General features: G+C 38.5%; 1 protein-coding gene across 10 annotated transcripts in view; it reads right to left on the bottom strand.

Annotated features, from left to right (window-relative positions):
• Window positions 1–27,564, bottom strand: part of LOC105468432 (THO complex subunit 2) — a 133,489-nt gene that overhangs the window by 73,794 nt on the left and 32,131 nt on the right. For all 10 annotated transcript variants that reach the window (XR_979477.3, XM_011718576.3, XM_011718577.2 and 7 more), the window contains exons 5-8: window positions 22,583–22,653; window positions 21,624–21,745; window positions 20,921–21,054; window positions 10,840–11,006 (exon numbers count right to left, since the gene is read on the bottom strand). Coding sequence is in view for 9 of the 10 variants with exons in the window: in XM_011718576.3 (XP_011716878.2) it covers window positions 10,840–11,006; window positions 20,921–21,054; window positions 21,624–21,745; window positions 22,583–22,653 (494 nt within the window). In the remaining variant the exon portion in view is untranslated. The remainder of the gene's footprint in view (window positions 1–10,839; window positions 11,007–20,920; window positions 21,055–21,623; window positions 21,746–22,582; window positions 22,654–27,564) is intronic.

The raw sequence follows: 27,564 nt of genomic DNA, 5'->3' as shown, positions 1-27,564 counted from the left end.
CATACTGTTATGCACAATCCCTGTTCTGTCCCATCATACCTTTCCACATCCTTGAAATACTTCCACAGAATCATATGGAATTCATGATCCATCCTCAGCAAAATTCCCTATATCCAAACCTCTCATCTAAAGGTTCTTTTCACCATGGTGCTCACACAGAACCTGGTTCACCCTGAGAACAGCACTGCCATTGTAACCCAGTTAAATGGTAGCTGTTTTCCTCAGACACCTCACACTACCAGGCCTAGAGGTGATGTGGCAGTTTTCTTTTTGCTTTTTATTGTTGCTTCCAGGCTATTCTCCCTCTATCCTCCCAGCTTTGAATTTCATATCACTCACTACTCCCTCACTATTGTTGCAATCTAGTTTCAATCTGTTGTGGTCAGAGATGATATTTTGTATGATTTTCAACCGAGACTTGTTTTGTGGCCTAATATATGGTCTATTCTAAAGAATGTTCCATGTGCATTGAGAAGAATGTAGATTCTGTTGTTGGGTGTAATGTTCTATATATATAAAAAGTCTAATTGGTTTATAACGTTGTTCAAGTCTTCTATTTTCTTACTCATCTTTTGTCAAGTAATGGTTAGTTGTTCTAACCATTAATGAAAGTAAGGTATGGAAATGTCCAATAATTACAGAACTATGTTTCCTTCAAGTCTGCCAATGTTTGCTTCAAATACTCTGGGGCTCTGTTGTTTGGTACATGTATGTTTATAACTGTTATATCTTCTCAATGGGTTATCCATTTTATCATTATGTCTTTCATTGTCTCTTGTAAAAACTTACTGTCTTAAAGTCCACTTTGATATTAGTATAGCCACCCCAGGTCTCTCCAGCATAATGCTTGCACAAAGTATGTTTCCATACTTTCAGTTTCAAGCTATTTGTATCTCTAAATCTAAAGCAAGTTCCTCATACACAGTACATAGCTGGATCATGATTTTTTATACATTCTGCCAAACTCTTGCCTGTTAATTGGTGAGTTTAATCCATTTACATTCAAAATAATTATAGATAAGGATGAACTTTATCATTTTGCTAGCTGTTTTCTGTCATATTTTTGTTCCTCATTTCCTCTATCACTGCCTTTTTTGTTTGATTTTGTGTGTGTGCACCATTCTGATCCCCTTCTTCTCTTTTCTGTTTAGTTTTTAATTATTTTCTTAGTGGTTCCTTTAGGTATAATAATTAACATTTTAAACTTAAAACAACCTAGTTTGAATTAATACCAACTTCACTTCAATAGTGTACAAAACCTCTGCACCTATACATCTCTGCCCCTCCCCATCTATTGTTAGTCACAAATTACATTTTTATAGTATGCCATTTGACAGATTTATAACCTGGGTGATGGGATGAATTGTACCCCAAACCTCAGCATCACACAATATACCCAGGTAACAAATCTGCACATGTACCCTGAGTCTAAAATAAAAGTTTAAATTATTTTTTTAAAGATTCATAATTATTATTTTATGTATTTGTCTTTTAAGTCATATAGGAAAAAAAGGAGTTACAAACCACAAATGTAATAATACTGGCTTTTATATTTTACCTAGAGTTACTTACAGTGTTCTTTCTTTGGCTTGGCTTCTTCTGCCTGCTCAAATCTACTGTTGAACCTCTACAGTGAAGTTTTTATTTCAGTTATTGTACTTTTCAACTCCAGAATTTGTTTGGTTCCTTTTCATAATTTTGTATCTCTTTATGGATGTTCTCTATTTATTTGGTGAGACAGCACACTCCTGGTTTCCTTTAGCTCATAAAGCATTTTAAGACTATTGATTTAAATTCCTTATCTAGGCCGGGCACAGTGACTCACACCTGTAATAATCCCAGCACTTTGGGAGTCTGGGGCAGGCGGATCAATTGAGGTCAGGAGTTCAAAACCAGCCTGGCCAACATGGTGAAACCGTCTTTACTATAAAGACAAAAATCAGTCAGGCATGGTGGTGTGCACCTGTAGTCCCAGTTGTACTCAGGAGGTTGAGGCAGGAGAATCACTTGAACCCAGGAGACAGAGGTTGCAGTGAGCCAAGATTGTGCCACTGCACTTCAGCCTGGGTGACAGAGGGAGACTCCGTCTCAAAAAAAAAACTGGACATATTTAATATTATGTAGCAAGTATGGAGATCAGATTATTATCCACCCCCAAATGCCCAGAGGTTGGTTGATGCTGCTCATTGTGGATTTATTGTTGTGTGTGTGTGTTTAGTGACTTTTATAAACCCTTTTTGTAAAGTCTGTATTCTTCATCACGTGTGGCCACTTGAATCTATGTTCTGTCAGCTTAGTGACCAACTAGTATATTGACAGTTTTTTTAAAGACCTGGAGCAAAAATAAATAGGAAAAGAGAGTACATTAGAAGACTACTCAAAGTTTGGCCAGACCATTCACAGCTCTGCCTCGGTCTTCACTTCCTGCCTACTCAGACCCAGAAGAGAAAGCTTAGGGTCTCCTGGGTGACAGAGGGAGACTCCACCTCAAAAAAAAACTGGACATATTTAATATTATGTAGCAAGTATAAAAGATTTAAAATGGTACACCTGTGTAGGACACCCACCAAGAATAGAGCGTGCAGGACCAGAAGTTGCTCTGGGTAAGTTAGCGAGTGAATATGAAGGTCTAAGACATTGCTGGACACTACTAACACTATATTTTATAAACACTATATATTTAGGTTAAAATTTTTTTAATATTTCTTTCTTCAATAAATTAAAATAAATTAAGCTTAGCTTACTGTAACTTTTTTACCTTATAAGCTTTTTAATATTTTTTAACTTTTTGACTTTTTTGTAATAACGCTTAGCTTAAAACACTTTGTACAGCTGTACAAAAATTTTTTTTCTTTATGTCCTTATTCTATAAGCTTTTTTGTATTTTTAAGACTTGTTGGCCAGGTGCGGTGGCTCGCACCTGTAATCCCAGCACTTTGGGAGGCCGAGGAAGGTGGATCACCTGAGGTCAGGAGTTCAAGACCAGCCTGACCAACATGGTGAAACCCCATCCCCACTAAAAATACAAAAAATTAGCCACGCTTAGTGGCAGGCGCCTGTAATCCCAGCTACTCGGGAGGCTGAGGCAGGAGAATGGCTTGAATCCGGGAGGCGGAGGCTGCAGTGAGGCCGAGATTGCGCCATTGCACTCCAGCATGGGCAAGGAGAACAAAACTCCATCTCAAAAAAAAAAAAAGATTTAAGCTCTTTAAACATTTTTGTTAAAAACTAAGACACAAACACACACATGAGCCTAGGCCCTACCCAGGATCAGAATCATCAATATCACTGTCTTCCATCTCCACATCTTTTCCCACTAGAAGATGTTTAGGGGCAATACCACTCATGAAGTGGTCATCTATGATAACAATGTCTTCTTCTGGAATACCTCCTGAAGGACCTGAGGCTCTTCTTGAGGAGGTGTCACTCTTTTCAGAAATATGTCCATGCCATGATGGTTTGCCTGTCACAGATTTGCTTGTAAGTAGATAATGCACCATGTACATTCCTCTCTATTAATAAAAACCTTGGTCAGTGTTGGGGTCCATGTTTTCAAACCTTTTTTTTTTTTTTTTTTTTTTTTTTTTGAGATGGAGTCTTGCTCTGTCGCCCAGGCTGCAGTGCAGTGGCATGATCTCGGCTCACTGCAATCTCCACCTCTCGGGTTCAAGTGATTCTCCTGCCTCAGCCACCCTAGTAGCCAGGATTACAGGTATGCACCATGCCTGGCTAATTTTTCTGTTTTTGGTAGAGACGGGGTTTCACCATGTTGGCCAGGCTGGTCTCGAACTGCTGACCTCAAGTGATCCACCCGCCTCGGCTTCCCAAATTGCTGGTATTACAGGCGTGAGCTACCGTGGCCGGCCCATGTTTTCAAATTTTTTAAGGAGCTTGCTGAAAAGCTTCTGCTAAACCCTTTACTGTGAATTTTCTTGGGGGTTGTTCTCCTGTAGTTTCCTTCTTGGGCCTCTTTTTCAGCTATGTGTTCCTGTTTCATTATAATCTTAACGCAACCACTGTCATATATGTGGTCCATTGTTGACCGAAACATCATTGTGCAGCACATAACTGTACTTCCCTACCTCCTCTCCTAACCTCCAATACCTCCTCTCTCATCCTCACAGCTGATGTCCTTGTTCTCAGTAAGAAAATTAGATCAATTGGACTTCTACAAACTCCCAATCACACCTACCCAACTATACCTACATATATTGCCTTTATACCTCTTATGATAAACTCTCTATCCTCCTATAAAATGTTAATCCACCCACTTAAGCACCAAACTCCATTTTCTCTATCCTCAAGAACACCACTCCAAATAATTCTCAACTCTCTCCCCTGTATCACCAGCTCTCCCCTTTCCACTCAGTCGTATCCATCAGCATACAAACACGTTCTCTCTCTCATCTTAAAAAATCTCTCAAGCCCACTCCCTTGCCATCTACCATCCCATTTAGTCTGTACCCCTTTGTAGCAACTGCTTGATAAAGTTGTCAATTGTCAATGTCTCCAATTCTACTCTTCCCATTATCTCTTAATATCACCCAATTCCACCAAAACTGCTAGTTTTGACCTCCCTCCAACGGTCAATTTTCAGTCCTTCAATGACCTGTCAGAGGCATTTGACAGTTAATCATTCCTTCCTCTGTTTAGCTTCCAAAATGCCACATTCTCTGTTTTCCTCCTACTTTACAAGTTGTTCGTCATCTACATTATTTGCTGGTTCCTCGTCTTCTCCTAGACCCTTAACACTGGAGTGCCCCAAGACACAGTCCTTGGCTCTCTTCTCTTGCCTCTCAGTATACAACCCTTAGTGATTTCATCCAATGTCATATCTTTAAATAGCATCTACATGCTTTTGATACCCACATTTCTATTTCTGGCCCAGTCTATTCTCTTGAACACCAGGTCCATATATCCAATTATTTACTCAGATCCATAAATTGATTATCTACACTTGGATGTCGAAGAGACATCTCAAACTTAACATGCACAAAGTGAATTCCTAATTCTCACTTCCAACACTCCAAACCCAATCCACCTGAAATTTTCCCTAAGTTGGTGACAACACTATCTTTTTAACTGCTCAGTCCAAAAAACTTCAGCATAGTCCTTAACTCTACTTTCTCACATCCTGTATCCAATCCATCAGCAAACACTATTGCTTTACCTTCAAATACATTCAGAATCTCATTGATATCCACTGCTGCCACACATAGACTGATCCGCTGAAAATCTAAGTAATCACACACACACACACACACACACACTTTCTCTCTCTGTCTCTCTCTGTCTCTCTCTCATCACAGACACACACACACACCCGACTCACGTCACCACTGGAGGTTGCTATTAAAGAAACTCCTTACTCTGATAGCTCGCAATTAGTGGGAACATATTAATCATTTGTCCTGCCTTTCCAGTAGGAACTGTATTTCAAGGAAAGCAAACAGCCTGAGTTAGTAAGGGAAAACTCTTCTTTATTAGAAGAATGACAGCTAATAAATATATAGGGCATGATAAAATTAGTAAATCATCAATTTGGAAACCCTAAAGGGAAAGCTGGCTCAAGCAAAGGTCATCCATGGATTCTAAACCATTTAACGTAAAGTTGATGAGAAACTGGATACTCCCAGGTTGCCAAAGTATCAACCTGCAGATAATTTGTTATTGAAGGGAAAGACGGTGGGGATGGGGGTAGGGGGAGTGCCATTGTATAACTGAGGGATCAGACTGTCACAAACTTACTGAACCATTTAAAGACAGTCAAACATTAGATGTTACATAATATCACAATCTATAAAGTATTTTTGCCATTAAATATTTTACCTGAACATAATCAAGTCTTTAGACCTCACTCCAAGTATATAACAAATACAGGAAATAAAGAACAAATAAGATGAAAAAGCAATTAGATAAATCCAAAAGATGGGGTCTTCTAGGAATAGTCTCATCAATAAGTCGACGCCATGAAAAAATGGAGAAGGTGGGGAACTATTCTAAATTAAAAGAGAAGGAGAATCTTGACAATCAAATACAACATGTGGTCTTTGATTAGATCATTATTTGAACAGACCAGTTGTAAAATGCATTTTGGGGACAATTTGGAAAATATGAATACAGTCTAGGTTTATTATATGACAGTAATCTAGTTATGTTATGAAATTGATCCTGGAGGATCACCTGAGGTCAGGAGTTCGAGACCAGCCTGACCAATGTGGAGAAACCCCATCTCTACTAAAAACACAAAATTAGCCAGGCATGGTGGCAGGCGCCTGTAATCCCAGCTACTCAGGAGGCTGGGTCAGGAGAATCGCTTAAGCCCAGGAGACGGAGGTTGCAGTGAGCTGAGATCGCACCATTGCGCTCCAGCCTGGGCAACAGGAGCAAAACTCCATCTCAAAAAAGAAAAAAAAGGAAAATGCCCTTCCTTTTAAAAACTGTAAACTATAGTATTTAGGAAGAAGCTTTCATGATATTTGTAACACAAATTAAAATTTTTAATATGGCAACATGTTAATAAACTCAATTGTAAATAATGGGGTTATAAGTATTCATTATACTATTCACTCTTTTCTACATTTGAAAATGTTCACAATAAAATAAGAGAGAAACAAAATGTAAAGCTAAGTTAGATCACATCACTACCCTACTCAAAACCCTCCACTGGCTTCACACAGTATCAAAATCAAAAACCTTGCACTGACTCTGTGATCTCATCCCCTGCATCTCTGACCTCATCTCCTACTGTTCTACTCAATCACTCTGATACATCCACACTGACCTCCTTACTTTTCTTCAACATGTCAGGCATGCTGACACCTTAGGGCCACTGCAGTGACTGTTCCCTTAGCCTAGAGGCTCTTCCTCAGACATCTACACAGTTTACATCCTCATATCCTTCATGTCTTTGCTTAAATCTCATCTTTTCAATGAGTATTCTCACTATTCTAGTTAAAATTGCAACCTACCACTCCTGATCTTATCTTGCTCTCTATTTTTCCCCATCTCATTAATTATTTTCTAACATATAATTTACTCAGAATGTAAACATCAAAAAAGTAAGAATTTCTGTTTACAGATGAAGCCTTAGTACCTAGTATTCTACCTTGCACAAATATAGATGCTCAATCTCTATTTCTTAAATGAATGAATTTGGGTATGTATAATAGGGCTGAACCATGGTACTACCATTACTATTACTGTGTGTTGAATCCAGAAATCAAAGGGCAATACAGATGAGACCTATCACCTCCTCCTCCTTTCCTGTAACGACAATCCAGACAAGTTTGTCTTCTGGTACCTTCACACTTTCTTGTACTCCCTTCCTGTGCTGTCTCTCATGCTGTCCCCAAGTCCTCTACTGTACAAGTGGAGTATCCCTCATCTAAAATGCCTGGGACCAGAAGTGTTTTAGATTTGGGAATTTTTTTTTTTTTTCAACTTTTGGAATATTTGCATACTGGTTAAGCATCCCAAATCTGAAAACCCAAAATCCAAAATGCTCCAATCATCTCCTTTGAACATCATTCAGTGCTCAAAAAGTTTTGCATTTTGGAGCTTTGTGGATTTGGGATGCTCAACCTCTCACTGTCGTTGATACCATAGTGTAATACTAGCATTAAGGGGGAAAAAAAGAAGCCTATTAATCCAAATAAGACCCAGCTGGTCAAAATATGAGTTGGAGAAAGGGATTGTGAACATTTTCCGGTAGTGATGGGAAAGGGGGATGGATGGTGGAATTACGCCAGGGACCAATACACAGATTGGCCATACATGCTTGGGAGCCAACTCTCAAGGTTACATCACCTAAGCAGTTCCTGATTTTCACAGCTTTCCTTACTTTACCTTCAAGGCCACAACTTTTCAAAAATATCTGACATTTCTTCCCCTACCCTCCACGGCCCTTAAGAATGCAGATTCTCACAATGACAAGACTTTTTTTTTTTTTAAAAGACAGAGTTTCGCTCTTGTTGTCCAGGCTGGAGTGCAATGGCGCGATCTCGGCTCACCACTACCTCCACCTCCTGGGTTCAAGCAATTCTCCTGCCTCAGCTTCGCAAGTAGCTGGGATTACAGGCATGCACCACCACGCCCAGCTAATTTTGCATTTTTAGTAGACACGGGTTTTCTCCAAGTTGTTCAGGCTGGTCTCAAACTCCTGACCTCAGGTGATCCACCTGCCTCGCCCTCCCAAAATGCTGGGATTACAGGCGTGAGCCACCACGCCCAGCCCATAAGACAGTTCTAACAATAGAAACAAAGGGATGGTATTACATAGAGCAATATGAGGGTTAGTCATTCCAAGAACAAGTTATTTCTAAATTAAGTATTTCTTGGCTGAGCATTTCTTATATAAGAAAAATGGTCATTGTCTACAAAAAAAAAAAGGATTATTCAAATACTGTCAACCCCCCCGGGTATATTTTAATTCAGCTCAAAAAAGTTATATTATTTATAAGGAATGTTTTTATACAAAAAGATTTTAATTCTAAAACTTACATTCAACTAACTTGATGTTATGTAGTAGGTCATCATTATTCACTGTCATATGCTCTCAAACCTACAGTCTCCAAAGCCCTAATTTATATTTTAATTAATCATGGACAAGTTAAATTTCAGCCAACCTGTCACTAAAGCAGTTGGCTTCATGTACTCAAGCCCAAAGCAATCATGGTGGCTCTTAAAATCTGATAGAATGCTTGAATCTCTTTCCCAATACCAACAGTGAACATTCTGAGACGGAGTTTCGCTTTTATTGCCCAGGCTGGAGTGCAGTGGCACGATCTCGGCTCATGGCAAGCTCCGCCTCCCAGGTTCAAGAGATTCTCCTGCCTCAGCCTCCAGAGTAGCTGGGATTACAGGCACCCGCCACCACGCCCAGCTAATTTTTTTTTATATTTTTAGCAGAGGCAGGTTTTTGCCATGTTGGCCAGGCTGGTCTCAAACTCCTGACCTCAGGTGATCTGCCTGCCTCAGCCTCCCAAAGTGCTGGGATTACAGGCACAAGCCACTGTACCCAGCCTCCACTGCTCATTTTTGAACAAAGGTATTGTGCTCCTGCCCAAAAACCCTACCATGTCTCTTGTTTGGTATTGAAAAGCTATATGCTTTTAAACTCTTGTCTGCTTTCTCTTCTGTCTGCTGCAGCATCCCAGATCACAGAAAATAAAAGATTAGCAAAGGCAGTAGGTACTATATCATTTAAGAATACTAAAAGGAATTATCTTATTAACCTGACCTCACACTCCAAGAGTACAGAAACAGACACTCCTCTACACCAGAGTAACCTCAGTGCCTAGCAAAGAGCATAATCATAAACATTCAATGAATGCTTTCTGACTAGCTGACTATCCCAGGCAAGTAAACAAATTAGCAGAGTTATACCAAAAGGTAAATGGAGGCCTTATTACATTAAAATCCTCCATGCTATCAAGAGAATTGTCTTCCTAAAACATAGATCACTCATTTATAATTAGTGAGCATTTACTATAGGCTAGGCAACAAACTAATCCATAGGAATTAGTAAAACATAGAACCTGCCCTATATGGTTTACAATCTGGCAAAGGAGATAGATACAATTTATTCTAAGATAATCTGATGGGTGTTAGAAGTTATGTGTCAAGTTTTACGAGAATACAGATTAAGAAGTGACTAATTCTGCATGGGTAAAGAGTCAGCTAAGCCTTTACAGAGCAAGCAGCATTTGCTCTTAAAGAATAAATAGGAGTTCACAAGATGAAGAAAGGAGAAGTGAGAGGGTTGGGTAAGAATAGTTTTTTAGTTATAAAGAACTACAGGAATAAAGGTTCACAGCAATATCTATATCTAAGTTCAAGAAATGGCTAGTCACTTAATATGACTAGAATATTAGATTTAAGAAAAAAAAATAACTATAAAGATAAGGCCAGAAAGAACAATGCCAAATTGTGAAGAGCTATTTCTGCCACACTTAGAAGTTTGAATTTCATCCTACAAGTAAAGGTTTTTGACCAGTGAAGTGCCTCAGTTAGGTCTCTTTTAGAAATCAACAGTAACAATAATATGAAAGATGGATTGAAGTAGAAATAATCAGAGACACAGATTAGCTTGACAGCTATTTTAGTGGCTTAAGCAAATGATACAAGATGTGCCTTGAATATTTATTCATGTCCCTAAAAAATTCCAATAGCCATTGTTTATAAAATAAAATTCTTGATCTAAGCACAGTGGCACATGCCTGTAAGTCCCAGCTACCTGGGAGGCTGAGGTGGGAGGATAACTTCGGCCCAGGAGTTTGAGACTAGTCTGGGTGAGATCCCATCTCAAAATAAAAAATAATTAAATAAAAATAAGATTCTAACTCTTAACACAGTATTCAAAGTCTGTGACCATCCAAAGTACACATACCTTCCCAATTTCATTTCCTGTCCCTTCTTTTCCCATCTTACAACCCAGCCACATTAGACTATGAACCATTCCTTCTATCTCTTAAATATATTCACACTGCCACATCTTTATTCTCCCATTGTTTGTTACTTACGCAGAGAAAATCTTAATGAACTCCTACTCATCCTTCAAGGACCAGGTTTAAAAAAAGATACATCTACAAAGTCTTCCCTGACTCCACCTCTCCCAAGGCAAAACTTAATAATGCTTTCCTCTAGGCTTTCACATAACATCATTCATACTACCAATATAGTACTTATCCCATTGCATTGTTAGCTATCCATTTATCTATCTCTTCTGCTAGAATGTCTGAGATGAGACCAATCATTTACAAATAAAACAAATTAAATTATACAAACAAGATTAAGAAATTAATCTCTAAATATACATACATACACGTTTTTCTTTACCTGGTAAAACTTGAATTTGAACCCAAGAATATGACACAGTGTTTGCGGTTCACACATACTCATGTAAGATTCTAACAAAGATATAAAGAAGTCGTCGTGTTCTGGCCTGCATTCAAACACTTCTAAAATGACATCCAAAACTCTATTGGGATCCAGATTAAAGCATCCTGCAACAGATGAGACATACAAAAATTTAAAAATGATTATACATCATTTCTAGTGAAGCCATTAACTTTCAGGGATAACTCATATAGCAAGATAAAAATGATTTTAAAAACAACTTCCTTTACAAATTTGCTTCCCCTCTCCCAGAAGGAAATAAATCCGCTACACATTTTTGCAGATGAGAATGTGACTTTCCCAGAATCACAGAACAGGTTAACGACAGACCTGGGTTGGTATAGTCCTGGACCTGTGATACCAGTCAAATAAACATTCCTCTATGCCACACTTTGCCTCATCAGTTCTTGATTACTCGAGCTACTGAAACAGGTCCACATTATTAATTCTTGGAAAAACACGAAAATCAAACAATGCATTTTACAAATTAAGCAACTAAAGGGGTTTTTTTTTAATGTTTTAGGCAGAAGTATTTGGAATATTGATAAACAGTTAAAAGTCCAGGTTCACAAAAGTGGACAATCATTTTTAAAATCATTTTTTTATTTTATCTTACATATACTACAGAACTATAAAATATAACACTGATTTATATCCATGGCTTTTAGTAGCATTCTAAAGGGAAAAGTGGTATTCTATTGATACTTATAGATCAAAGAATACCAAGGGAGTTGGAGGCTCCTGGTTTACGTCAGTTCCCACATGCCTTTCATCAAGCTGAATGGGATTCTAGTATTTTAAAATATGTATATTTCATTAAACACAGTCCCTAAATGCAAGCTAACCACTTCACTGGGCCAAAAAATAAACACTGATTTCTTCTAATACTGGAGGAGAAAAGAACTGTGATAAATTTAGGGACGTATGTTAGATCTAAACACTTATACCTTATGGATGAGTTAGGGGATTTTTCCAAGAAAATTCTTATATAACCTATTCCTGTCCAAACCCTTTTGTAAGATGGTATCTCCAGTTACTTCTATTAACTCCACACTTATTCATATTAAATGCTATAAAACTAATGTCATTTCATTTTTCATACTACCTTAGCAATCACTTAGAAAACCAAATCCTCCAAATGCAAGTTTTCCCTCTTTTTATGAGATCCAAACTTAAGAACACATTTTCTTCTGCTTCTCATCATACTAAGGAAAAGGACTAAGGCAGTGAGCATGTCTTACTCAAAAAAAGTTCCATATTTTCATAAACTCTCCAAAAAGACGTTTCCCTGAAGTTCTAGGAAGAAAACTTCTAAATATTTTTATCTACCCCTGTACTTCCAAAAAGTACGGCCTATGAATATAAAAGTGATTCCAAAATAGCAATTAAGATCCTTAAATGCTGCTGATAGCAATGTAAAATGGTACAACCACTTTGTAAAATTGGCAAGTTTCTTTAAAATTTGAACTTACACCTACCATATGACCCAGCCTAGGCATTTACTCAAGAGAAATAAATGTCTATGTCAATACAAAGATTTGTACGCAAATGTTCACAGCAGGTTTATTTGTAATATACAACACTCCTCAAATGTCCATCAACATATAAATGGATAAACAACTTGCCGTATAGGATAAGTGGAGTAAGGATAAGTACAGTGGACATACTCAGCAATAAAAAGGGAAGAACTATTGATACAGGCAACAGTATCAAAGAATCACAAAATAATTATGCTGAATGAAATAAGCCAGACAAAAACAGTACACACTGTATGAGTCCATTTATAGACAAATTCTAGAAAAAGCAAATTAATCTACAGTAACAAAAAACAGATCAGGCCGGGCACGGCAGCTCACGCCTGTAATCCCAGCATTTTGGAAGTTCAAGGCGGGTAGATCACTTGAGTCCAGGTGTTTGAGACCAGCCTGAGCAACATGGCAAAACTCTGTCACTACAAAAAATTAGCCAGGCATGGTGGCACATGCCTGTAGTCCCAGCTACTCAGGAGGCTGAGGCGGAAGGATTACTTGAGCCCAGAAGGCAGAGGTTGCAGTGAGCCAAGAAGAAGAAAATTGAGGGGGAATGGGAGAAATCTGCACTATCTTGTTTGTGGTGTTGTCACAGATGTATATGTATGTTAAAACTCAAAGTGCACACCTTAAATATGTGCATTTTATTGTATGTCAATGAAGCCTGAACAAAGGTGAAAAATGCCTTCACACTGCTGTAACACTGATGATGTATTATGGAAGTAAGATCTAGCAAATTCTCAAATCATGTAACTTCTCCTACATTAACTAAATATTAAAAAAATCACTAAATAAAAATGAATTAACACTCTATCATAGAAGACAAAAGAGACACTGAATATAATTTTTGACAAACTGGCTGGCTTGTAATTACCCATTAAGCTACATACACAAAACTCATAAAGAACAGAATAGCAACAAGTTAGATTAAAATCTTTTAAGTGCTTCATTCACATTGCTTTTAAGTTTACATTTTCAGTATGCTGAAATGTGAACCACTAGCATTATATTTTATTTAACAGCATTACTCCATCAAGGCTATTCTATCAGTGACCTTTACTGTCAACTACCCACTTTCTTTCTAGGTGCAATTTAATGCAGTAATCTGAAACAAGAGTTATGCACTTTTATTTATAACATGTATCACCTTTGCATCTTTCATTACAGAAAATCTGGCTCATGAGTTTTCTATTACTATCTCAGGTGCCGTAAGTCCAATTAATTTTATCCATCAGATAGAAAAGGTAGCCAATTGAAGGTTTAGAAAACTATTTTCATTTATTTTTATGTATTATTATTTTTAGAGACAGGGTCTCGCTCTGTTGCCCATGCTGGAGTGTAGTGGTGCATTCATAGCTCACTGCAACCTCACACTCCTGGGCTCAAGTATCTTCCCATCGCAGCTTCCCAATTTGCGAGGACTACAGATGCACACCAACACGCTTGGGTAACTTTTTTGTAGAGATGGGGTCTCACTATGTTGCCCAGGCTGGTCTCAAACTCCTAGTCTCAAGTGATCCTCCTGCCTTACCCTCCCCAAAGTGCTGGGATTGCAGGCATGAGCCACCATGCCCAGCTGAAAATTATTTTTAAAGTCTTAGTGTTTTAAGTAACAGTTAAACTAGTTCATATACAGTGAGACTCTAATAATAATCAGTAAGTTTGAAAATCCAAAATGTTTCCCTAATGGCAGCTGTAATAGAATACAAGCAGTCTTGTATGCAAACATCTTAGAAAGGCTTTTGTCCAGCCCAAGCACTGATAGTCATGTGATCTTTAGAGAGATCATAAACCTAGCTCCCTAACTTTACCACCAGCTACATTAATATACACACAAACTTATATATATACATATATATATTTACATATACATACATACACACACACACACAAACACACACACACATATGCCTTTATGCCTTTTGAGGAACAAACAAGAAACCATATTTAAAGAGAATAAGTTGAAAAATAAAGAAACTGCAAATCTACAACGGCCATAGATTCCCTCCTTCATTTAAATAAGTATTAAATAACTACCCACCATGTGCCAGGTGCTTGTGATTCTCCGGGAAAATAAAGAGAGGAGAGAGGGGGGATAAACACACAGGCAAGAGAAAATTTCAGGGGTAGTGGAAGGAATGTGCATTATCTCGTTTGTGGTGTTTTCACAGATGTAAAAGTCAAATTGTACACTTTAAATACAAGCATTCTACTATATGTCAATGAAGCCTCAATAAAGCTCAAATTTTAGAGCGATTAGTAAAATGGTTACGCTACCCTTGAGGAGAGTTCACACCTTTTGAATGATATATCTTTGAAGAAATGCACTAAAAAGCAACTGGAGTTTCCCCAAAGATAGAAAAAATGGCCAGTATGTTACAGCGACACCGACTAGGGGCAAGAAATATGGTCAAACTGACAATGACCATTGTAGAAATTAGGCCAAATTGAGATCTTAACAGGAAAATAAAAGACCAAGAGAGTATTGCAGACATAACTAGGAGAGATGTCCAGCCTATAAATTTCAGGCAAGAAAACGGAATTATAGCCTCAATCATCATGTTCATAAGAGAATGGACCTTAGGAGACAAAGAAAATCATGTTTTTAACAAAATGAAATGATCTATCATGTAGAAAGAATTTCTTTAGAAGCAAGCTAATAAAAATCTATGCTAGACTATTTCTAAGAAACACTATTTGCAAAAAAAAAAAACCTGCACATGTCAAAGCAAGAACCAATGAATAACAAAATAAAAGTATGATCTAAAAAACAGTAAGAAGGCCAGGCACGGTGGCTCATGCCTGTAATCCCAGCAATTTGGGAGGCTAAGGCAGGTGGATAGCTTGAGCTCAGGAGTTTGAGACCAGCCAGGCCAACATGGCAAAACCCCGTCTCTACAAAAAATACAAAACTTAGTGGGCATGGTTGTGTGTGCCTGTAGTACCAGCTATTTGGGAGGCTGAGGTGGGAGGATGGCTTGAGTTCAGAAGGCAGATGTTGCAGTGAGCCAAGACTGTACCACTGCAATCCAGCTTGGGCAACAGAGCCAGACCCTGTCTCAAAATAAAAATAAAATAAATAACAACAACAAAAAACCCCTATAGTTGGAAACACCAATTGCTGTCTTCTTTTTCATACTACAAAGGGAAAACTTCTAACATATAGCCAAGAAACTTCAATAATGTAAAAACTTAAGTAAAGAAGGCAGCCAACTTCCCTTTCAAAGAAATAGGAGAAAGGTGGCATAATAAGATGTGTCTAAGCTGAATGGACCCTATATTCAGATTGAACCAAAGATAAAATACTAAGTACACTCAAAATCATGTAGTCAAAGGGGTAAAATGTCCCATAATCTATCCAAAACTAAAAATCGTTTGGCTTAAGGATTTATCTTGTTTTTAATGTTACTCTGGTCACTTGAGAGACTGAAAAGGCAAAGACTCTCACTCTACCCTTCCCTAGCCAAATCTGTACCCTTTGACACCAGGCAACAAATGAAGGTCTTGAGGTTTGATGAAGAAAGCTCTGGTTCTGCGAGCGAAGGTAAAGGGGTTAGAGCCTACGCCAGAAAGGTCTTGGACCACTAAAACCTAAAACCAGGAAGAACCATTTTCACTCTCTAAAGCTACGCTCAAATAAGCTAGCTCCGTAATTAGTTGTTAGCCAGAACTTTTGATTTAGAGCAAGAATCAGCACTATGGCTTGTGGGTTAAATCCATTCAGCTGTCTGTTTTTGTAAATAAAATTTTATTGGCACACAGTCACTTTATTTATGTACTATCTATAGCTGTTTTTACACAACAATGGCAGAATTAAGTAGTTACAACAGAAACCATACGGTCCACAAAGCCGAAAAATATTTACTATCTCACCCTTTATAGAAAACACTTGCTTACCACTGATTCAGAAGAAAGGAAAGAACACTTAGCAACCACTTGTTTTTATTATATATACTTAAAGTGTACAGCATGATGCTCTGATTTTTTTGAAGGGCATCCAAAAGAGTTCTTACAGTTTAGTTCAGCAAACAAAGGAGTCCACCTGTGATATCCTTTCCTCTATTTCTAAAAGATTTTTTTTGCCATCTTCAAGCAATGGTCACTTGTATGGTGTCTATGACTTGGCAGCTCAACAGTCTACTGTTCACTATTCATTACTATTTAATAAGTTGTTCAAATTTAGTGTCAGATCACAATCACCATGCAGATGCACAATGGTTCTGCTTTCTTGCTTGCACATGCACTAAATAGCCCCAAGTTATCTGGCAGAATATAAAAATTTTGATGTGCCAGAATCTTTTAGGAGCAAATAACTGCCTTTTTTTTTTTTTTTTTTTTTTTTTTGAGACACTGTCTCACTCTGTCACCCAGGTTGGAGTCCAGTGGCGTGATCTCAGCTCACTGCAACCTCCACTTCCTGGGTTCAAGTGATTCTCCTGCCCGAGCCTTCAGAGTAGCTGGGATTACAGGCACGTGCCACCATGCCCAACTAATTTTTGTGTTTTTAGTAGAGACAGGGTTTCACCATGTTGGCCAGACTGGTCTCAAATTCTAGACCTCAGGTGATCTGCCCACCCCGGCCACCCAAAGTTCTGGGATCACAGGCTTGAGCCACTGCATCCAGCCAAATAACTGTCTTTTAACTAAAGGATGATAAGTAAGGATTTATCCTGGTCAGACCAAGTACCCTGAAAGTATGTGCACCTAAAATGTATACTGCCCAAACTAGGTATCAGTTTCTGACACTGGCTGGTGAAGGAGGTGTCAGAAACTACCTGTCTAGACTGTTCCTAAACAGAAAACAATGGGAATAAACACAGAGAAACCCATCCAAAGAGGCCATGAAAAATAGGATGCTGGTCAGTGAGCTGTTCTGGACAGATAAGACAAGGCCTGGATGAAGTATGCACTAAGAGGGACTCCAATAAATGCTAACAACATTGAAAGAATACTCATTGGAACTGAAGTTTCAACCTCTATTTTCACATCAATGAAAAGTTTCATTCAGGCCGGGTGTGGGGGCTCACGCCTGTAATCCCAACACTTTAGGAGGCTGAGTCAGGCGGATCACTTGAAGCCAGGAGTTCGAGACCAGCCCAGCCAACTTAGTGAAACGCCGTCTCAACTAAACACACACACACAAAAAAAAATAGCTGGGCATGGGTGGCCCACGCCTGTAATTCCAGCTACTCGGGAGACTGAGGCACGAGAATCGTTTGAACCTGGGAGGCAGAGGTTGCAGAGAGCCAAGATCGTACCACTGCACTGCAGCCTGGGCAATGAAGCGAGACTCTGTCTCAAAAAAATAAAAGTTTATTTCTCAGACAATTAAAGGGAGGAGGAAATCACCTAGTCAGAGATAAATAAACACTGAGACAGGGAGATGAACTTTCTAAAATTCTCCATGTCAGGAAAAAGAGGCTAAGAGTCAGTATAGATTATACAAGAATAGAGGAAATATTCATTCCTTTTATACCCAGTATTTATTTATCACCTACATACCAAGTATTAAGGATAAGGTACTGGCCAGGTGCGGTGGCTCACGCCTGTAATCCCAGTACTTTGGGAGGCCGAGGCGGGCGAGTCACGACATCAGGAGATCGAGGTCATCCTGGCTAACACGGTGAAACCCCGTCTTTACTAAAAAACTACAAAAAATTAGCCAGGCGTGGTGGTGGGTGCCTGTAGTCCCAGCTACTCGGGAGGCTGAGGCAGGAGAATGGCGTGAACCCGGGAGGCGGAGCTTGCAGTGAGCTGAGATCATGCCACTGTACTCCAGCCTGGGCAACAGAGCAAGACTCCGTCTCAATTAAAAAAAAAAAAAGAAAGGATAAGGTACTAAACAAAACCCTAGTCCTCACAGAGCTTACATCACAGGGGGAGGGGGAGGGGGAGGAGGTACAGAGCATATTATATGGTGATATGTGCAAAAAAGAAAAATAACCAGGGAATAATAGGGAGTTTTGACAGGGGTGGGCAGGGAAGGCTTCACTAAGAAGGTGACATTTGAGTACTACTTGGTGGGTCAGAATATAGGTTTAGCCCAATAAATCAAATTGTTTATACTCATAGACTGTCCATATACTTCATGAGCTTACAACTGTGTTTGTTACGCTGTTTTTCAGAAATAGGATCATAGCCTGTTCTCCCTGAGAGCAAAGTTCAAGAAAAGTAAGTAGTGTACATTTTCTAGTAAGATAAAAGCACACCTTCAAGAAAATCCCTCTTTGAAATGTTCCCAAAATAACGAAGGAACGAAAAGGTATAAACTCACAAGAAATAGAAGAAACAGATGTCAACAAAAAAGGATATAAAGTAAAAAAAAAAAAACATAGCACAGAATTTTTATGTGGGGAATACTATCTTAAGTAAGTACATGACAGGATACAAGGAAAGACAAACTTATAGCAAAGCAGCACTGACAAGCTTCTCAAGCTAGATCAAAAAACACTCAGGAAAGTGTGGTGCCTACCCTAGAAAGAACAGAAAGGGGCTGGGCACAGTGGCTCAAGCCTGCAATCCCAGCACTTTGGGAGGCCAAGGCGGGCGGATCACCTGAGGTCATGAGTTTGAGACCAAACTGGCCAACATGGTGAAACTCCATCTCTACTTAAAATACAAAAATTAGCTGGGTGTGTTGGCAGGCTCCTGTAGTCCCAGCTACTCGGGAGACTGAGGCAGGAGAACTGCTTGAACCCCGGAGGCAGAGGTTGCAGTGAACTGGGATTGTGCCACTGCACTCCAGCCTGGCCGACAGAGTGAGACTCCATAGAAAGAAAAGACAAGACAAGCCAAGCCAAAAGAACGAACAGAAAGGAACTAAGGAACCACCACAGGAAGGTTTCTAAAAATGAGTCACGGCCACACAGGTAAGCAAGAGTCCCACAGCCCTAGGGGGCCACCCATCTTGATGTTAAATTGACAACTGGAAGAAACAGCAAAGAAACTACATCAGCTGCCAGAACTAGATTAACTTCAAAGAAAAGGGTATTTAAACAAAAGGCTATTTAGTCGGGCACAGTGGCTCATGCCTGTAATCCCAGTACTTCGGGAGGCCAAGGCAGAAGGATCGCTTGAGCCCATGAGTTCAAGACCAGCCTGGGCATAGCGAGACCCCATCTCTTAAAAAAATAAATAAAAATTTTAAAAATAAACTGAAAGCTACTTACTTGCTGGTAAGAACAAGGGTGATTATAGTAAATCTAGTTTTAATTGGATTCCTACACAAAGCACCAGAGGAAGGAGATAAGGATTGGGACACCTTCTCCCTCTTTCGTAGTCATATATAAACTCCAAAAAACAGAGAAAGAATCAAGAAGCTGATGATAAGCACCCCTAAGATGTAACTAGTGAGGCACAAAATATGACTCCTCTGGTAGGTCTCAAGACCCAGGTACCGCAAAATCTTCCCTACGATAGCACAACACCTAGCAAATAATAGAAAAAACTATTTCCACCTTAGGAAAATCGAGATTACCCTATTTTTCTGGTGCTCATTCATCTTTTCCACAGAAGTCAACTACTTCTGGGCCGGGCGCGGTGGCTCAAGCCTGTAATCCCAGCACTTTGGGAGGCCGAGACGGGCGGATCACGAGGTCAGGAGATCGAGACCATCCTGGCTAACCCGGTGAAACCCCGTCTCTACTAAAAAATACAAAAAACTAGCCGGGCGAGGTGGCGGGCGCCTGTAGTCCCAGCTACTCGGGAGGCTGAGGCAGGAGAATGGCGTGAACCCGGGAGGCGGAGCTTGCAGTGAGCTGAGATCCGGCCACTGCACTCCAGCCTGGGTGACAGAGCGAGACCCCGTCTCAAAAAAAAAAAAAAAAAGAAGTCAACTACTTCTTCCAAATGCTCAATGCAAATAAAAAGAAAAAAGTAATGCTACAGGAATTCTACTTAAAGGGTAGGGAGAATAAAAACTTTCCTGTTACACTTTTACAACAGCTGTTGCACTTACTTTAAAAGGCTATTATAAAGATAAAATATGCATCAAAGTCCCTTGTAAAGTTATTTTGAAAAAAGTTCAAAATTACACATCTGTAGGTTTCAAAAGTTCACTGAAGATTTACTGTATTAAAGTTTTCATGTTTGCTTTTCGGTCCTCCATAAAATGGTTGAGAAATACTTAAAAATAGAAATACCAGAGAAACGTAGGGCACTGTATCAGAACAGTCCATTCTGTTCTTTGTCATCCATTGTCTTTTGAAAGCGTTGGCTTACCACTCAGGATCCCCTCCACAAAAAAGAAAGACTAGACAGAGCAGGACCTAATATTAACATACAAGTAATAGTGACAAAAAGATTTCTCACAAATATCATGCTAAATTTTATAATTACTGATAAAACATTAAAAGTAAAAGCTAAACACCTCTCCCATTCCTTAACCAGAAAAAAAAAGTATATGGAATGCACTCATTTTGTCTTTATGGATATTCTCCAACAATTAAAATAACTTATCTTAACAACACATACTATACAGATATATGTCTTACCTATTAAAGATTTGATATTTTCTAAGATTAAGTCACTAGTAATACTTCCAGATAAATCTTGCCCCAATTCGGCAATCAGCTTGGCATAACCTTCATTCTCTTCTCTTAACAAATTGAATTTTTGCTGCTTATAACTGAAATCAGATAAATACCATTAAGGGGATAAAATTAATCTCAATTAACAAGCTTGCACAGAGTACTGTATTCTCACTGAATTTTCTTATCTCCAACCTACAACAATCGTAAGAATAGTTGTTTAAAGTTTACTTCTTTGTGTGCCTTTTAGAGTAGAAAACAACAGTGGTTCATATGAGAACCCCCAATATTAATTACACGGGGAAAACCAGTAACACAAGAAAAGGATATTGTTAATATCAGGGAACAATAACATATCACTATTTCCATCTCTAAGAATACACCCCGAGTATAGTCATAGTCATAAATCATTTTATTGCTAATGATGAAAGCATGAGTATTATTTTAACTTTGAATATGGGCAAAAGTAACATTGGTTTTACACAGGTAAAGGTCACTGATGACTCAATAATATTAGGCTACTTTTAGAAGGCAAAAAACACAAGACATGCTAACCACAAACAAAAAAACAGTCTTCAAAGTCCCCTTAGAAGCCACTAGCATTCAAAATATGAATGAAAAAACATACTCAGCTACTTGATCTGAAACGTAAGATACGTGTACTTACAAGAGTTTTGTCTTGATTTTAACTGACTTTTGATTGAATTGCTGTGATTGTTTGATAAGCCCTAATGATTCCAGTGTTTCTGGATCCAGGCGTTCCTTTAAAACTGTGTCTGAAACTAAATACTGTATTAAAAAATATTAAAAGTCATTTATTCCTTAGCATTGCATCCACAACGTTAAATATATTCAAACTAAAGCTTCCTAAATAAGAATACAAAAATAACATTATATAACAACCTACAATTTATAAAAAGGCTTGGAAGTTCAATTTAACAAATATTATGACTCCAAATATTGAAATATTTTATAAATAGCTTTCAAAAAATTCCCTACAAAATTATATGCATGTTGTATATTGCCTATAAATGACAAGAACTACAGATGAAATTTTCAATATGATTGCATTTGGCTTAACTGGATTTTCACCTAATACAGCACTTAATAGCCTCCTACTTCAAGTTAAATTCTAGTATAGCAAAGACAAGCACCTTCTTCCAGGTCTGAACCATGGCAGTTCTCCCTGGTTCTAAATTTATGAACACAAATGGTTTACCAGACAACAATCATGGCGAGTTCTAGAGTTTATCATTTTTAAACTACCTCTACTCTTTTACTCTTTGCTTACCAGTTTATGAGAAAAAAAAATCCATTTAAAAGCTGTCTACAATCATTTCTACTTACTTTATAAATGCTTACCTTTTTCTTAGGAACTTACTAGGTCAGGAATATCACCAAAGGTTTTAAATGTCTAGATAGTTTGAGTGATATGGATATGGTTACATGCTTATTTCATAGAAACAGCATGTCTAATTTCACAAAACATTCCATTTCAAAACGCAAATCTCACCTTATGAGAAAAGTCAACTGAATGTCAATATCCTCCTCCATTAACATGACTAACTTCTATCGCAGCTGTTTAATGCAGATTTTTAAAAGGGAAAAATATTTTTAAAAACTTACCAAACATGCTAATACCAACTGTGTAAAATAGTCTCTCTTGCTTTTTTCTTCTAAACAATTTGTCTCAATATCTATAATGATGAAGACGAAAAAAGTTTGATTGATTTTTCTACACTGCCCAGCACTAAAGTAAGATAATTATTTAAAAACTAATTTCAAAATGCCTCAATCTGAATTTGGAAAAATTCAAAACTATGGTAACATGAAATATTATATGAATGCTTTAATTTCTCCTAAAACTGGAGGTTGACCCTGTGACCTATGACAGATCCATAAAATGGTACATCAATTACACTGGAGCTGCCTGCTATGGCACTGGAAGCAACAAAGCTTCATAAAAAATTGTTCGCAAAAAACGAAACACTCAAAGTTTAAATGACTACTTGTCAGAGATGCTAAAAAGAAAAAAAAAAGATTATTTTAGGTGGAAAGTTGAATAGGGTTATAACAAAGATTTCTTCTAACTCTAAAGATCCTAATACTCATGAAAATCAAACCCATGACTTTCGCCACCCTGGTCAAATTACTATGTCCTAACCAAGCTACCTGGCCACCAACCTTATGAAAAGACAGTATTAAAAAATAGTTCTGGCCAGGTACAGTGGCTCACGCCTGCAATCCCAACATTTTGGGAGGCCAAAGCAGGTGGATCACCTGAGGTCAGGGGTTCAAGACCAGCCTGGGCAACATGGTGAAACCCCGTCTCTACTAAAAATACAAAAATAAGCTGGGCGCAGTGGCACCCATCTGTAAGTGCAGCTACTAGGGAGGCTGAGGCAGGAGAATCACTTGAACCTGGGAGGCGGAAGTTGCAGTGAGCCGAGATCATGCCACTGCATTCCAGCCCGGGTGACGGAGTAAGACTCTGTCTCAAAAAAAATAATAATAAAATAAAATAAAATAAAATAAATAACATCTTATCTTGAATTATAATTCTAGTCAGTAAATAGAAATTATTCAAAATTTTTATCTTCCTACTGAAATATTTAAAAACTGAGACTGTGAGTTTCAGTAAATTATTCAGAAAATTTGTCAAAAATTTTTCTGATCTGAAGTGTGGAAGAAAGAAAACAGTGCCAAATGCCAAGCACCAAAAATTTCAACCAGCATTGGCAGGATTACAAACAAGGCTAATCTCAGGATTACTGCTTTAACTGATTATATACTATTAACCTAATTTTACAGTCAACTCATAATTTAGAATATGCTATAAAGAGAAGCACTGGTTTTAGTGAAGTAATAAAAATTGTCCTCTACACGCTCTACTGCCAACATTGAGAATCAAAAGAGAAGGGGATTTTTCATCAAACATATCCACATTTTCCTGGCCCTTGACTTTCCCTTCTTGGACAGTTGCCATTTCTACATATCCTGGCCACTGTAGCTAAGCATGCAGTTAGCTCATGTGTATTAAGGAAATTTTAGGGTGTAATTTATGCAATGTAAATTACAGTATAATCTCAATTTCTCATTAAGAGTTTTAACCCATGTGTACCTCACCAATCCTTTTCAGGGACTCCCAATTGTTGCCCTGCTATCTGGTTTTCTGGTCCCTCCTCAGTCTAGAACTTTAAAGATACTGATTTTAAGGGACCGGGGCTAAACTGAGTTCATTCTTTTACCCAACATCTATCTATACTCCAGGGCCCTAAAGTCCCTAAGATCTACCTCTCAAGGTCCCTAAGATCAGAGGCAACGGATGGCAGATTCATCCTGTTCAAGTCAAGTCTCTCTCCTCTCAGCCACCTAACCTGATTAAGACAGTTATCCTCTGAGGGTTTGTGAACCTGGAATGAATTATTTTAGCTCATTAATCTTAATTCTTAGAATTGGATAAATTACTTAAATGTCTAACCATTCTCTTGGGTTCTGACAATGTTAGGAAATGCTTAATAGGGTCTCAGTAAATTTCTTAGCTGAACTATCTCAACAATCAGTACAGGACTCTATTATCCCAACTGTACCTTCCCTGGTTTCTTTATTCTTTTTGCTCTAACTCATTAACACCATTCTAATAAACTCATTTATTATCCCTGACTCCTCTACTTCGAATAAATTCTCTTTAATTTCCCCTGATTTTAATAAAAAGCCCTCAGCTATTTCCAACTCTAGTGCCCAGTATCACCAATTACCTACTCTAGCCCAGAGGTCCCATCAGCATACCAAGTTACAGCAGACTCCCCCTTTCTATAGCTCTCACGTCCCCTCACCTTCATATGATTAGTCTATTAAAGTCGCTATCAGCCGGGTGCGGTAGCTCAAGTCTGCAATCCCAGCACTTTGGGAGGCCAAGGCAGGCAGATCACCTGAGGTTAGGAGTTCGAGACCAGCCTGGCCAACAGGGCGAAACCCTGTCTCTATTAAAAATACAAAAATTAGCTGGGTGTGGTGGTACATGCCTGCAATCACAGCTACTCGGGAGGCTGAGGCAGGAGAATCACTTGAACCTGGGAGGCGGAGGTTGCAGTGAGCCGAGATCATACCGCTGCATTCCAATCCGGGCAACAAGAGTGAAACTCCATCTCGGGGCGGGCTTGCGGGGGCAGGGGGGAGTTGCTATCTTAACCTGGAAAGCGCAGCACTAATTTCCCTTATAACTGTTAACATTTAGAATGACAACATGATGTAATAAAAAGATAACAGGCTGTGGAGCCAAAGGGACCCAGGTTCAAATTCTGCCTTACTGGCTTGTGTGGCCTTGAAAAATCACCGCTTCACTGAACCTCATTTTTCTGATCTGTACACCTACCACCATTACAGGAGTTGATGTAAGGATTAAAATAAAAATTAAATGCTTAACACAATGCCTAGAACATGGAAGGTACTCTAAAAGCAGAACTTAAATTGTTGTTATTATCATCATCATCATCATCATCATCATCATCATCATCATTATTATTAGAGGTAGCTCACATTCTTACTCTTATTCCCCAGCCTTGATCTGGGGTCACACTTTAATCATTTTTTTTCTGCCAAGGGTGAGGGTGGGTGAGTGAGGGAGCAGGTGAGGGAAATCCTCTTCCCAAGTTTGCCATCATAATCTTGCTTATAAAAATGGACTGGATAGGCCGGGCACTGTGGCTCACGCCTATAATCCCAGCACTTTGGGAGGCCTAGGTGGGCAGATCACTTGAGGTCAGAAGTTTGAGACCAGTCTGGCCAACATGGTGAAACCCCATCTCTACTAAAAATACAAAAAAATTAGCCAGGCGTGGTGGCATGCGCCTGTAATCCCAGCTACTCATGAGGCTGAGACAGGAGAATCACTTGAACCCAGGAAGCAGAGGTTGCAATGAGCCAAGATCGTGCTACTGAACTCAGCCTGGGTGACAGAGCAAGACTCCATCTCAAACAAAAAATGGACTGGATAGGCTAAGAGAAATTTCCCAAGAGCAACCAAGCATCATCTTCATGAATTCATGTTACTAGTAAAAGACAATGACTTGTAACAATAATTCATATTACTAAATAACTACGAAGGGAAAAATATAACCTAATAAGTCAATAAAGAAATTACTCGGGCCAATAAGCTGATAATTGATGATTACCCAAAGAAAGATATACTCCTGACACTATCAAGGAACAATAGCTTCCACAAAATGTTACCTACAAATCAGTCTTACAGTTTTACAAATTTATAAATATTTTTAACTGAAATTTGTTTCATGATATATTTATTTGCAAAAAAAAAAAAAAGGTAATATCTTTAGTGCCTCACTAAAAATTTTAGCTTAAAAGGTTCTTTGGTTGGCTTAAATCAATCCAACAGATAGCATGAACATATGAGTAAAAGGGGGCACTATTAATAATTAGCCAGTGAAAACAAAACTGGGACATGTGCTCATCTCATCAACGGTCTTCTCTTTTCATTTATCACTCCCAGTCCACATACATGTTGACCTACTCCCAACATTACTGGGAACTTATGAAATCTGAAACTTCCTGAAGGATCAAGCACCAGCATTTACATTTGTCAAGAACAAATTCTAAATTCTCAGTAAGACATTTAAGTAATGTATCTAATTCTAAGAATTAAGATTAATGAGCTAAAACAATTCATTCCAGGTTCACAAACCCTCAGAGGATGTCTTATTTTAAAGTGAATATTGGCTGGGTGCAGTGGCTCACACCTATAATTCCAGCACTTTGGAAGGCCAAGGTGGGAGGATCACTTGAAGCCAGGCATTCAAGACCAGCCTGGGCAAAATAGCGAGACTCTGCCTCTAAAAACTAACTAAATAAATAAAATGAATACAATAATGTTTGGCAACATCTTCTATTAGATTCAAAGTAACAGAAAGCACAAGACTGGGCCTAGTGCCGTGGCTCATGCCTATAATCCCAGCACTTTAGAAGCTTCAGGTGTGCAGATTGTTTGAGCCCAGGAGTTCCAGACAACCCTGGGCAACACGGTGAAATCCAATCTCTACTAAAATATATACATTTTTTGTTTATATTTATATATATACACACATATATTTATATTTATATATTTGTTTATATATAAATATATGTTTGGTGTGTGTGTGTGTGTGTATGTATGTGTGTGTATATATATATTAGCAGGGCGTGGTGGTGAAATAGGAGGATCACTTGAGCCCAAAAGGTTGAGGCTGCAGTGAGCCAAGATCACACCACTGCAGTCCAGCCTGGTCGAAAGAGTAAGACCGTGTCTCGAGAAAGAGAAGAAAAGAAAAGAAAGCACAGGACTGACTGATGGGAAACCTGTGCTCAGTTATTTTCATCTAGATCTAAAATTGGAGAAAAAAAATTATAATAAACATTTTTTAAATCCATGCCATGGGACACTACATTTCATTCTAAGTCACAGAAATACTCCTTTTTTTATCTTGCATGAATCCGTATTTATTCTGGAAAAATAAAGAAGTTGCTATTCCCAAAGCTGGTTTCTCATCCTCAAAACAAAAGTACTTTTGATTACTTTGGCTCTTCTTGCTCTTTCTAAAATTAAGAAGAATCAA

This window comes from Macaca nemestrina, chromosome X (genome assembly GCF_043159975.1).
Source record: "Macaca nemestrina isolate mMacNem1 chromosome X, mMacNem.hap1, whole genome shotgun sequence".
Taxonomy (NCBI): Eukaryota; Metazoa; Chordata; class Mammalia; order Primates; family Cercopithecidae; genus Macaca; species Macaca nemestrina.
Note: the sequence above shows the minus strand (reverse complement) of the source record. Positions and strands in the feature narration are given on the sequence as shown.